The sequence below is a fragment of the Paroedura picta genome, chromosome 13, assembly GCF_049243985.1.
Source record: "Paroedura picta isolate Pp20150507F chromosome 13, Ppicta_v3.0, whole genome shotgun sequence".
Classification (NCBI taxonomy): domain Eukaryota; kingdom Metazoa; phylum Chordata; class Lepidosauria; order Squamata; family Gekkonidae; genus Paroedura; species Paroedura picta.
In genome coordinates, this window is record NC_135381.1 from 44,638,543 (window position 1) to 44,652,812 (window position 14,270).

General features: G+C 43.0%; 1 protein-coding gene across 3 annotated transcripts in view; it reads right to left on the bottom strand.

Annotated features, from left to right (window-relative positions):
- ABCB7 (ATP binding cassette subfamily B member 7) overlaps positions 1-14,270 on the bottom strand; it is a 59,528-nt gene that overhangs the window by 14,940 nt on the left and 30,318 nt on the right. The window contains exons 1-6 of one of the 3 annotated variants that reach the window (XM_077307465.1): positions 10,941-12,519; positions 5,833-5,965; positions 5,119-5,387; positions 1,890-1,978; positions 1,715-1,802; positions 202-376 (exon numbers count right to left, since the gene is read on the bottom strand). In XM_077307465.1, the coding sequence (XP_077163580.1) occupies positions 202-376; positions 1,715-1,802; positions 1,890-1,978; positions 5,119-5,387; positions 5,833-5,962 (751 nt within the window). In that variant the 5' untranslated portion in view covers positions 5,963-5,965; positions 10,941-12,519. Of the gene's footprint in view, positions 1-201; positions 377-1,714; positions 1,803-1,889; positions 1,979-5,118; positions 5,388-5,832; positions 5,966-10,940; positions 12,520-14,270 lie in introns of those variants that run through there. The other 2 variants (XM_077307463.1, XM_077307464.1) reach the window with 2 other exon arrangements.

Sequence of the window (14,270 nt, forward strand, 5' to 3'; positions counted from 1 at the left end):
CCTGAGAAGAGAGATTCTAAATAACATTACATCACATTAACATTGTGTCAATTACTATACAGTTGCAACAGAATTCTTTGCTTGAGAAGCACTGGTCCATTTCTACTAAAGGCCAAGAAAATCAAATACTGAACTTAACAGCCACATGTTCACCATGAACTGCTGTTAAGGATGCCAGGGTTTCTGTTTCTCGGTGGTTACCTGCAATGATTCCCTGGCTGGCTAGCACCATGATGGCTGTTAAACCAATACTGAAGATCGTGCTTTGTCCAAAATTAAGCAGAGCGAGGGTAGTGGTCGTCTTCAGGGAGGCATTTTCATAGGACTTCAGAAACCCATCGTACTGCTCGGCTTCATATTTTTCGTTATTGAAATACTGCCAAGTAGAGAAAACCTGGTAAGGAGGCATATTTCTAAGGATGCATGAGGCAAATTATGCTTCAGTACTTAACTAGCTGTGCACTTTATGAAGAGATGCCGTCAGTGTTTATACTTGGACCCGCCTGCCACTGGAATGTGACACTTCACAGCAGATCCACGATGTTCCCTGCGAGCTTTCCTACCCCTCTGTTACAACTCTTTCATTTCCCCAATATATTTTGACATTTATGCCCCCACTTGATTAGCCGAATAATTACCTCCTGAAGTGGCTTGCAGAGAAAGAGCAATCAGCATTATTAAAATCACACGACTGAATGTGAATAGGTGCACTGTATCTAAAAAAAAATGCACACTTGCCCAGGTACTGTATTATGCAATACCTGGCTCAAGGAGTGGAACAATAAGATGGTGTAAAGGCATGAGTAATACAAAGGGGAAAGGAAGGACCAAAGCAAGAGACTTGGTGAAGGAGAGGCAGGCCTAATCAGACGCAGCCGGGAACAGGAAAGGAGATGTTGCTGTTTGGACAGTTAAGGTTTGTTTATTTCATGCTTCCTTAACTAGGGATTCATGAAACTCTGGGGCCCTGGAAGGGTTTCCTGAATGGGTGGGTGATACATAATTATATATATATATATTTAAATGTGCTAAACATTTATCAGGTGAGATGACCACATATGATCATATTGACCCGCCCTCTCTTCCCAAAACGGCCAATGATGAGCCTAGAGGGGATGGGAAGGGGAGGGACCCCAGGTGGGCGGGGACAGATGAAGGATTCTAGGTGTTTTCAGTACTCAGAGACCTCTTCTTCCCATGAGTTCTGCTATGTCTAAGTCTCAGTATCCACTTTAGAGGATGACATTCAGAAAGCACAGATAGCCAAGTACAGCCAAGATAACGTTTGTTCAAAACGAACTGCAGCTCGTTTGAAAACTGGTTCAAGAGAGATGGAACAAATACATCCTTTCCCCACAGAAAGCAAACCTGAACAACACATTTTCCTAGTGAGAAGAGGGTGCCATAAATGGAGCAAACGCTAAAGAGCAAACATATGAACATTCTAGAAAGAGACTTCAATTGGAGTCATTTCTTACACCAAAGACAGCTAATAGACAAACTGCGGCCCTCCAGGTGTCCATGGAATACAATTCCCATGAGTCCCTGCCAGCATTTGGAATTGTAGTCCAGGGACATCTGGAGGGTCGCAGTTTGACTACCCCTGAAACAGGCGTTCTACCCATTCTTAACTGAAAAAAGCAAATACAAGTTCTTTTCACTAGAAACATAGTAGAGGGAGGGAGTGAACGACATGAGATGCTTCATGACTCACCTTCACAGTTTCATAGTTCAGCAGTGAGTCAATGGCAGCGTTGCCTGCATCGTTATCTGCTTTGTTCATTTCTATCCTAAATTTAGTCCTGCAAAACAAAAGGTATACATAAGACTATTGTTATAACAGCCGTTTGCAATCAATGAAACTGGCTCAGTTATGAGAAATGCCTTACCTCCACTGGGTAACTCCTACTGTGAATATCGTGTAAGCTCCCAAAGTCCCCAGGCTTACGAGTGCAAACTGTGCCCCACATTTATAATACTGGAAGGGGGGGGGGAAGAAAGGATAATATTATAATTTATGTACTTGAAACATTATAGGCTGCTAGCTCTGCTAAAATTGCCTAAGGCAGCTCCCAAGAAATCATTACAATGTAATAAAACAGAAAAGGTCCATCATAAACAGGTAACACAAATGTAAGCAGCAACAGAAAAAACACACAATCATGTATCTTAAGCACAGATTAAAATGTTCTATAGAGTATCACTGCAATTAAACCAGGAAAGCAATAAATCTAAAGTGACAAAAAAGAAAACATTTCACATAACCAGCAGCAACAGGGCTCATGAAGAACACATACATTTATTATTTATTTTACACTGCCTATCTACAAAATTAGGACCCTCAACGCAGCAATCCTCCTCTCAGCAATGAAAACAAACAGGAAGGATGGTCAGGAAGGGAGCACCAATTTAAACCTAAAAGTCTTCACCTGATGGTAGAAAGTGTTCCAAGAGGTATGGAGGAATCTCCATGGTGAGGCAATTCCAGTTTTGGTGCCTGACATGACAAAGGTACGTAAAACAAGGCCCCAGAGAAGATGTAAGGGTACAATATATGCAATTAGGGTTTCTTAAGGTATATTGGCCTCAAGCCCCAAAAAGGCTTTAAAGGTAAAAATGAGCAACCTTGAATTGAGTCCAGGTGGGACAAACTGGAGCGACATGGTTCCTTTTACCTGCTCCAGTCATCATTCTTTTGCACCACCTGCAAATTCTGAACAGATCTCAAGTGGCACATTGTGGTCATCTAATCAAGATGTTACTGGGGATGCACCACAGTGGCTAGGCCTTTTTTTGATGAACAAAGTCTGTAGCTGCCACAGTAGTTGTAAGGCCCTCGTGATTACCTCTACCATCTACCTGTCCATCCTACAAGAACTCCAGGTCCAGCTGCACGCCCAAATTATGAACCCATTCCTTTTTGGACTTCTAGGGGCTACCTTCCTGAGATAATGGTTGTTCAAGGTCTGCTGTTTTAGAAAGGCAGGGTGGGCAGACTGTGAAAGATTTGGAAGATGTAGGTTCAAGTCCTCATTATTCAACCAGGGAGCTTATTAGACAACCATTGGCCGAACAGTGTCTTTCAGCCTAATGGAGGAAGGAAGATTTAGGAATGGTGCCCTGTATGGAGGAAGAAGGGAAAGATACGAATGGGGCAAACCGATAAAATTGAGCTGTTAGTAAAACAATGTGTACTCTGAAAGAGACAAGTGAAATAAGCCTCAACAAGTCAAAATAGGAGAGCAGAGTGCTGCGTGATAAAGGACAGGGATAGCAGAAATCTGTGTTATACCAGACATGTTTGGGACCCCCCCCCCCCCCCCAGAACTACACATAACTCCTGCATGGGCAAAACGTGTGAGAAAACTTACAGAAAGGGAAATGCTGTAGGAATGCATGTAACAGCTGGCTGAATCAAAACAGTTAGTCTTGACATACGTTCCAATTATTTCAAGCACGATCAGGGTCACTTCACAGGAGAAAACCATCCCCATCCCCGCCTCTGATATCACAAACACGTGGGTATTTGGACCGTGAGTGTACTTCAGAGTGAGCTGCACTAATAAAGATTTGAGTGGGATTGCTTGGGCTACCCAGACGCTCCCAAGCACGTGATCACTGAGGCACGGCAGTTAGCCACTGTAGGAAGGGGGCGGCTTTCAAGAGGTGCTCAGGAACACAACCTGTGAAAAGTAATGAAGAATTTCCAGGTTGAGTCTCACGGTTGGGCTGGTGGCAAGGACACCGTTTCCTTCCTGGTTCTCCCCGCCAGTGATGTAGCTGCAATTTGACATATTATTTAGCAGCATGATATAATCTAGCACATGACCTCTTTATTCAAATAGCGCAGCTTTGTTTCGGGTGGATCACATCTGATGTCTTGTGCTCCTAGCCTGAGATTTAGCTAAGCAACATATGGGGTTATTCAAGCAAAAGTATGGCTAATTTTAGGAATAGCTGTTGTACAAACGTGCCTAAAACACAAGCAGCTTTACCCTGGTTTAGATTAAGCAAACTCTGTTGTGAATGTTCCAAGGTACAGGGGACGAACATCTGGCCTGCTGCAACCACACTGCTGGCTGCCATCTCCGGGTAGCACTCTGAGAGCCTTTTTCTTTTAACCAGCAGCAGACAAACAAATTGCCAACCAGAATGGGGGCAGTAAATACGGTCATACAAGGTCCAATAGCACATCTCCATTGGGATGTCTGGTGTGGAGAATTATTCAGCACGTCAACAGGATCCTAGTTGTAGAAGATGTCATTCTTAATCAGAAACACGTTTAAAATTTTGCTTGGCAAGCTGGTTTGTTTGCAGAAATAAAACCCAGAACTAAAGGTAGTCTTCTGAACAGTGTTAAACAGAACCAGTTGCAGATTTCAAAGGGACCCGGGTGGGTATCCAGTCAGCTTCCCTGCTTAGGATACAGTTTGGCTTAGTCGGTTCCACATTCAAATGGTCCACCAAGGTGCTGTTGTTAGGTACACAGTGTCAACAATTATTTGGAACAGTGAGCAAAGCTGACTGGCTCCCAATTGAATTCAGACTTAAGGTTTTGGTTCTTACCTTCAAGGCCATATGAGGTCTGGGCCCAGTGTACCTAATAGACCATCTCTCTGCCTATACCCCCAAAAGAGCATTACGCTCTGCCACCGCCAACTGGCTAGTGATCCCTGGCCCCAAACAAGCACACTGGTCTTCAACGAAGGCCAGAGCTTTTTCCATCCTGGCCCCCACCTGGTGGAACGAGCTCCCTGAAGAGATCAGGGCCCTGTCCGAACTCCCCAAATTCCGCAGGGCCTGCAAAAGGGAGCTCCCTCCACCAGGCATTTGCCTGAGACCAACAACAGGTCCCTCAGACATCCTCTCCATGGCCTGAACTAGTCTGACCTCTCTAGGGGGCCTTAGCTAAGTTCCTGTTCCTGTTATATTGTTGTTTAAGATCACTAGAATTGGATTATTTAGATTATTGTTGTTGTTGTATTGGTTTATGTTATATATTAATTTGTTCCACGTATCCCCCCCATGTTGTATGTAAACTACCCTGAGCCATACGGAAGGGCGGTATAGAAAAAATAAATAAATAAAATTTACTTTAAAGTTAAAAGGAACACCTACCAAGATTCCACTAACAAGGGCCACTTCGAACAAGGTGGGGCCCAAATTGAATACCAAAGCACTAAGAACAAAGCTGATGCCCCGGGTTCCTCGGTCAATGGCCTTTGACAGTGCCCCTGTCTGCTTGCTGAGGTGGAAACCCAAGTCCAGGCTATGCAGATGGAGAAAGACGTTCCTTGCTATTCTTCTAATGGAGCTCTGGGCTACTTTCCCAAATACAGCATTTCTGGCTTCATTAAACAAAGCAGCTCCTGCTCGCGAAAGGCCATCTGGAGAGGGGGGGGGGGAAATTCAAGATTAAAAGAGAGTCACTTAACTTCTGCTCAATAAGATCTTGGTGAATGCTTAGGACAGTGTTTTCTTGATATGTTTGTCATGTCAGTTACTCACTTGTTTTTATTTGAGTCTTTAAATATATTTCTAGTTAAGACTTAATGTCAAGTTTCATCAGCAGACTTTTAGAAAAAGTTCAGAAGCTCTTGTGAAAATGGATTATTTCTATAGTAACTTTGGTTCAGAAATAGGGGCATAATTAAATTAAAAACCATCACAGAGCACTAGGGCTAGATGTCAACACAGTAAGAAAAGCCCAACGGAATAATCACCGTCCCAAAATGCAGCAGCGTTAGTAGAGAAAAGGTCATGGACATTAATGTCCCAAAACCTTACCAAAGGAAGTCAGCACCTGTCAAAAGATTAAGGAATCACACTTACATCCAATCAGAACAGTTGTTGCCATGGTTGCAACTGTATGGGGTGCATCGTTTAGGTTCAGAATATTTCCCGACATCTGGTTGAGGTTATCTACTGCATATTTAAACATGAAGGGTACCACTATATTCATAGTCTGAAAACACAAAAAAGCCAAGCAATTATAGCAGATGTGCTAAAAGGTTTCTTTATAAATATTTCCCCTTGAATTAGAGGCAATTATGATATTTGGCTATTAGTTACTTAGTGGGATGACTCCAAACTTGAGAGATAACCGGTATGGCTTTAGTAAGAGGTGTGGCGCAGAGTGGTAAGGCAGCCGCCTGAAAGCTTTGCCCATGAGGTTGGGAGTTCGATCCCAGCAGCCGGCTCAAGGTTGACTCAGCCTTCCATCCTTCCGAGGTCGGTAAAATGAGTACCCAGCTTGCTGCTGGGGGGTAAACGGTAATGACTGGGGAAGGCACTGGCAAACCACCCCGTATTGAGTCTGCCATGAAAACGCTAGAGGGCGTCACCCCAAGGGTCAGACATGACTCGGTGCTTGCACAGGGGATACCTTTACCTTTACCTTTTTATGGGCTAGGAAGTGCTGGTTTTCCATGGTCTCCTCATAAAAACTGGTTTTCATCTAAATGGGATGAAATTAATGCAAAAGAAATTCCGTCTAAACCTCCGGAAGAAGTTCCCAACAGTTAGAGCGGTTTCTCAGTGGAACAGGCTTCTTCAGGAGGTGGTGGGTTCTCAATATTTGGAGATTTTTAAACAGAGGCTGGAGAGCCATCTGACGGAGAGGCTGATTCTGTGAAGGCTCAAGGGGGTGGCAGGTGACAGTGGGTGAGCGATAGGGTTGTGGGTGTCCTGCATAGTGCAGGGGGTTGGACTAGATGACCCAACAGGTCCCTTCCAACTCTATGATTCTATGATCTCAAGTAAAAGTTCACTGGCAACATACTTTGGGTCATTCTGGAGACAATATGTAGCAAGGCTCTACACAGCATATATTTCTAGCATCAGAATGCACAACTGTTGGAAGCCGACACTACCCAGCGTTAGTTCGGTTCTGTTTCCCCCTTTCTCATGAAATGATACTTGCAAAGGATATTGTTTTACATTTCTACAATAACTCCAAGGAAAATATGATGAAGGCTTGATGGCTGTTAAAATGCTACACTTGAAAGCTCTGGGCCAAACTGGGGACCAGTCCGCTGTTAGCAATGGTCATGCAAAGGATTAATGTGACATAGCCCTGCTTTCCTCCACCACCCTACATCCATTGCTTGGAGTTGCAGGACCACGGCACTATTAAGTTGAAACCAACAGTTTGTATTTAGTAAATAGAACTGCATCTCCGATACCATTAAGAATTGTCGCAGTCAGACATTTGACTGGTAGATGGTATTCTGGAATTTGAGAGATAGCCAAGCTTTTGGGAATTGCAGAGCTATCTTCATAAGGTTCTTGCTGTTTCAAGCAACACTATCTTCTGGAATTCAGCTGGTATTATTTGTTCAATACCCACAATGTCCAGGTGTTTCTTGAGACTTCTGGACACTGCTCCAAGGTTTCCAATGATACCTGGCATGGTGGTCACCTTTGTCTCCCAGAGGCTTTTAAATTCTGTATGCAGATCTTGGTTTGTGATTTTTCTCCTTTCTTTTCTGTTCTGCTGTCTCCTAGGATTGCAATGTCAGTGATCCACCCCCTTCAGATCCTTTATTGGCTACTTTGGGAAGGGGTGGGTTCATCTACCCTACTAATGTGTCCTGCTCCAAGTGTTTATCTGTTTGTAATCAAAGACACAAAGAGTTTTTTTGTTTCGTCATTCTCCATGATACTTGAATTTCTGGCGGGTGCGAACCCAAGCATCTTGCACACATTCCAGTGAGCCTCAGGGGTGAGCGGTATATAAATGTTTATATATAAATATAAACAAACAAACAGCTTCAAACTCTATTGTGATGTTTTTTATAGTTAGTTTGAACAGTCTGTCTGCAGGCCCTGATCATGTTGTTGCTTGTTTCATCCTTTGTCTTGCAAAGCTGACATTTGCCATCCTCACTCCTCTTCTGAATCTTGGCTCTCATACTATTCATTTTGAATGAATGCCTGCTCTTGTGAATCTAGAATGAATCCTTCCATTTGAGAGCCCTTTTTCTTTAGCCACTTCCAGGTGTTTCCATTATCAACTTTGTCCTCTGTGTCTTTCAAACAGCAGCCATGCAAAAGCACTTTTGTTTCCAGTTGTCAAAGTGAGTTTTGATTGCAATCAATTTGTGACCTTCTTTGGTTTCTGTAAACACAAAGAAGCCTGCCTTGCATATTGCACCTAGAAGCCTCTCTTTGCTTATCTTGGTGTAGCCATTCAGTGCTCTTCAGGAGATCTCTTCCACCTAATTTTCTTGGTCAATAAAGACGATCCACATCACTTCTAGTCCATCTTCCTTCAACTAGTGTTTCGTGAAACCCTGGAGTTTCTTGACAGCCCTGGAAGGGTTTCTTAAAAGGGTGGGAGTTAATTAATTTTTTAAAAATTGTTAAACATTTATCAGGTGGAATGACCATATATGGCCAGTGATGGGCCTGGAGGGGATGGGGAGGGGACTCGGGAGGGCATGTACACAGCTATCCCAGCCATATTCTGCACAGTCGTGCCAATTCTGGGGTTTCTCAGCAGCAAAAAAGTTGAGAAAGGCTATTCTAGCCTGCAGTGAGTAATACACCACGAAACTTGCAAGATAATGACAATTTACTGCTCCTAGTTCTGACTGTTTCAAATAGATAATGCCAGCTGTGTATCTTAGCACTGGAACTGCCCACGTTACCTGCCTTTTTTTGTTTGCAATTTCTTTTTCACTGTTTGGTAGTGCTGCTTGGTTGTGGTTTTCCTAACAAGTTGGGAGCATACTTATAGAGATGCGAAGCGATACAGTAATCTCAGCCACGATCCCTACCCCAGCCTTTTCCAACCTTTGGACTGTGGAAGTACCACTGAAATATTTTTCAGGCCTCAAGGTACCAGCAAGTGATGGTGATGCCCTCCCAGCCACACCCCTGGAAATGAGAGAGGCATCAGCTGGCAAAGGTTTAAATGGCCACCCCCTACAGATCCATTATTGGCTACTTTGGGAAGGGACGGGCCAACCTACACATGTAAGGATAGAATTAAAAAAAAATTAAAAACAATATTTTTCATTCTCCTTTGCTCAGAACTGGAAACAGCAGGCACAGGGTGGGAGGGTTCTCCCCAGCTGCCATTTTAAGAAACCCCATGCGCCGGTACCATTGAGCGGCCATAGCACAGTACTGTGGTTGAGAAACCCTGCCCTCTCCCTTTACCAAAGCAACTTTCTTATCATTTAATTATGCTGCTCACTGGAGCTGTCATTTGAACGGGTAAGTCAGCGACAATCAAATTATGAATTGGTTCGAAATTAATGACTTATTTTGCTCAATTCAAAATTCAAGACAGCTGACAGAAAACAAGCCAAACACAAAATAATAAGCTTGTATTACCATTGCAACAACCAAGGGATTCTGAGGCTACACGTTATTCAGGAAAAAACAAAAGGACAGCCATGCATAGCTGAAATTAAACTGAACCTTAGGGAGCTAAATAGCCACACTACTCAAGACTCAGATTTCTGATGAAAACTGATGTATTGAAAAATCCATCAGAGGGTTTTGAAGCAGTTATGAAAAATTCTTAAAACCAAAAGCTAATCAAATGGCTCCCACTCTCCTAAACAAAAACAAAAAAAGCCCTGCATTTGATTGTTTGAAATATGACCCAACATTCCCAAGATAAACAGCTGCAAATGGCTGAAAGAGAAGAAATTTGTAATGGAGAAGGAGGGTAAATAGGTGTGCATGGACAGGCACTTCACCCACTTTCTCCTTGTCTTTCTCCTTGCCTATTGTCTACCTCCCCTGCAGCAAAAACACGTGCTTCCAATTTATGGCAACCCTATGAATTAGAAGAAGAGTTGCTTCTTATATGCTGCTTTTCTCTAGCTGAAGGAGTCTCAAAGCGGCTTACTTCCCTTTCCTCTCCCCAAAAAGACACCCTGTGAGGTAGGTGAGGCTGAGAAAGTCCTGATATTACTGCTTGGTCCGAACAGCTGTATCAGTGCTGTGGCAAGCTTTTTAGGATACTGTCTAGATTTGGCATAGACTTCCTCCCCAGGAGAAAGCGTCTTTTAGTTTCTTTGCTGCAGTCCCCATCTGCAGTGATCTTGGAGCCCAGGAAAATAAAATCTGTCACTACCTCCATTTCTTCCCCATCTATTTGCCATGAATTGAGAGGGCCGGATGCCATGATCTTTGTTTTCTTGATGTTGAGTTTCAAGCCAACTTTTGCACTCTCCTCCTTCACCCGCATCAACAGGCTCTTTAGTTCCTCTTCACTTTCTGCCATTAGAGTGGTATCATCTGCATAGTAGATGTTTTTTGGAACTCCTTAGCTTTCTCCATGATCCAGCGTATGTTGGCAATTTGATCTCTAGTTCCTCTGCCTCTTCGAAATCCTGTCTGTACTTCTGGAAGTTCTCGGTCCACATATTGCTGGAGCCTAGCTTGTAGGATGTTGAGTGAACTTTGCTAGCATGAGAAATTAGTGCAATGGTGCGGTAGTTTGAACATTCTTTGGCATTGCCCTTCTTTGGGATTGGAATGTAAACTGACCTTTTCCAATCCTGTGGCCATTGTTGAGTTTTCCAAATTTGCTGGCATATTGAGTGTAGCACTTTTACTGCATCGTCTTTTAAGATTTTGAATAGTTCAACTGGAATGCTGTCACCACCACTAGCTTTATTGTTGCTCAGACTTCCTAAGGCCCATTTAACTTCACATTCCAAGATGTCTAGCTCCAGGTCAGTAACTACTCCATCGTGGTTATCAGGGATGTTAAGCTCGCTCTTGTATAGTTCCTCTGTATAATTTTGCCACCTTTTAAAAATCTGCTTCTGTGAGGTCCCTACCATTTTGGTCCTTTATCATACCCATCTCTGCATAAACGTTCTCTTCATATCTCCAATTTTCTTGAAAAGACCTCTGGTCCTCCCCATTCTATACTATGTCACAAATTAATTTGATTTTGATCGCCAGTGACTCACCTCTACACTTAATAATCTTTTCTAGCTTTTTCAAGGCTGGCTTTTCCAGTGTCAAGTGACTTCTGGCTTCTTCATTGCAGTCTCCCTTTTGGTTGATAATGGAGCCAATGAATAAAAATTTATTGAACTGTTTCAATTTCTTCTTTATTATTATTATTATTATTATTATTATTATTATTAGATTTATAGCCCGCCACTCCCTTGCGGCTTATCCATCTTAAAGTTTTATAATTCTCTCAATAGTTGTTACTTTTGTCTTCTTGATGTTCTGCTGCAAACCTGTTCCAGCACTTTCTGCTTTAACCTTCTTCAGTAGTCATCTTTGCTCTTTTCTACCAATAATGTGGTTTAATCTGCACTATCTCAATTTGTTAATGTTCCATCCCCCATTTTTCACTTCACCTTCAACTAAATCTGCTTTCCTTATAATACGTTCTGCATATAGATTGAAAAGTCAGCAAAATAAAACACACCCATGTCTGACACCCTAGCCAATTGGAAACCATTCGGATTCTCCATATTCTATCCTAAGATGTTGCAAATACACACTAAGGACAAAAACCAATTAAGTGGAGAAGTATTAGGCTGACAGTAAAAAAACAAAACAAGTTACTGTATCTGGAAAAAATAGCTCCACATACATATAGCTCCTAGGAACTGAGGGCATGATTTTAGACTTTTAAGGAATTATACCGCTCCCGAAACTTAAATTTCCAAATAAGCTTTTCAGATAAAACAACAACAAAAAAGTTGGTCAACTCCCTTTGGTGGCACTTGCCTAGAAACTCAATTTTCAGCCCTGGTTCTGTTTTTTAATAAGCCATAACACCCACCATCTGCGTTTCGCTGCAATGGCCATTATTTAGAAGCTATAAAACAGGTTTCCCTAAGAGATCCTATTCAGTAGAAATGAAATTTATTGTAATGCAGATTGCCTTGATTTGCTGCAGATTCCCTGAAGTCCCCCTGCAGCCATTTTACTTCTCTAAAGTGGCAACATGGTATGATTTAAGCTACACTTAGAATAGGTACAGCTCTACTTCCAAAGTTAAGAGGCTGAAGCACTTCAAGTCCTCTTCTCAACCTGCAATTAGATTAATTGGCACTACTCTACAGTTTCACAGGAATGTTTCCTCCCTCCAACCCATTCTGTTTCAATGAAATTTGACAATGGCGTCTCAGGTCGCAGCCACCTTCGCTCCCCCCAGGGCACAGACATGGATCAGAATGAGAAGGCATGGCATTCAATCTCATTAACAAGTTACCAGCTAGGAGTGCCCACTATCTCCCCCTGCCAATAAAAACAAAATGCTGGTTCTAGCATACATTGTCCCTGGGTACTGACAAGCCCCTTACATTTAGTTTAATAAAGTAAATATTTACTTCAATTATCTTGGCCAGAACCCTGAAAGGCCTTGCATAGACCCTCTGTTCTTTTTTCTCCATCACATCCGTACTACAGATTGTGTTAGAAACTCCTGTTGCCTTTCCAAAGCCCTTTACCAGAAATACAAACACAAAGTCTCTTTGGGAAAGCAGGACTAACAATTCAGCCTGTGGGCCCAGGGCCATGTTGACATGGGACGCAACAGATAATCTAGATCAGGGGTAGCCAAACTGCGGCCCTCCAGATGTCCATGGACTGCAATTCCCATGAACCCCTGCCAGTGTTTGCTGACAGGGGCTCATGGGAATTGCAGTCCATGGACATCTGGAGGGCCGCAGTTTGACTACCCCTGATCTAGATTAAAGAAAAATAATTTGTACTGGATTATATCAATTGCCAGGTCACCATCCTGTTCTAGGAGTCAACCAAATGGCCCATATTCAGCCTGCGCTGCGGCAGCTATATTGGTTGCTAATTGTGTTCCTGATCAAGTTTAAAGTTTTGGTGCTGACCATTAAGGCCATCCATGGTCTGGGTCCAGCATATCTGAGGGACCGTCTATCTCCTTATGCCCCTATCAGAGCGTTACGCCTTGCAAATCTGAATAGGCTATTGGTTACTGGCCCGAAAAACCAAGGCCAGGGCTTTTTCAGTCCTGGCTACGACAGGTGGAATGACCTCCTGGAAGAGCTGAGGACCCTGATGGAATACCACAGGACCTGTAAAATGGAGTTCTTCCACAAGGCATTTTGCTGAGGCCAGGTGGCAGAACATCGATCGGGTCCCCCCCCCTTAAACCACCCAACCTTATGGTGTGTGAGTAGTGGGTAGCATTTCCAGCCATTGCATGGCAGAGGAGGGTGGGTTGTTTGGGGAACAGGAGCCCATGGGTGTCTGGAGAACCACAGTTTGGCCACCCCTGCTCTTCCTGTAGTAATTCATCAGTCCTTTCACACAGGAAATGCATCCTGAAGCCTGGATTGTTTTGGTTGTCCTTTCATGTACCTTTTCCGGTCCTATAACATCTAATTTATTATTGTTAATTAATTAAATTTGTATACTGTCCTCATGCAAGCAGCTAAGGGCAGTGAACAACATGAATAAAATTATATATACAATATAATAAAAGTTTACAAATTGAGAGACCACAACTGTAGACTTCAAATAAGAACCTATCCTAGCTCAACAGAAGGACACTGGGATGCCCTTTTCACTGACGCTGCAGAGTGAACTGGCATCTTCATTACATCCTGTGTTGTAGCTCCCGAGAATCTTTTTCTGCACAGCCTCTGCATGGTCAGACCTCACAAGCATACATTTAAAGTTAATACTCTTCACCTCGTGGATCACTTTACTTGTACTCACAGTGAACTTTGGTTACTATGCACCATATTGGGAGAGATCTTTTTGAGGCTATCCACAATCATAGAATCATAGAGTTGGAAGGGGCCATACAGGCCATCTAGTCCAACCCCCTGCTCAGCGCAGGATCAGCCCAAAGCATCCAAGAAAAGTGTGTATCCAACCTTTGCTTGAAGACTGCCAGTGAGGGAGACTGCCACTTTAGCTCTCAAGGTACCCGAATAATCGGGTGTTATCCATATACTTGGCACCCTTACTGCTCACCCCCAATTCCACTTCTTCTCAAATTAATAGTATCACAAGCCCCCTGCTGCTTAATTATCTTGACTGCAAGAAGTACCCATTTACACCTACTCAGCTTCCTGTCATTTAAACAATTTCTAATCCACAAGAGAATCTGTCTCATCCTGTGACTTCTAAGCTTCTCTGCAGACTTTGGTGAGGGGCTTTCTCAAAAGGCTTTTCAAAGTCCATCATGTCTATTAGATCTTATTTCCCATACATTTACTAAATCTTCCTAAAGAACTACAGGATGTTTGAACAGAAACAGTTTTTATTCTTCCTCAGCATGGCTTACTTCT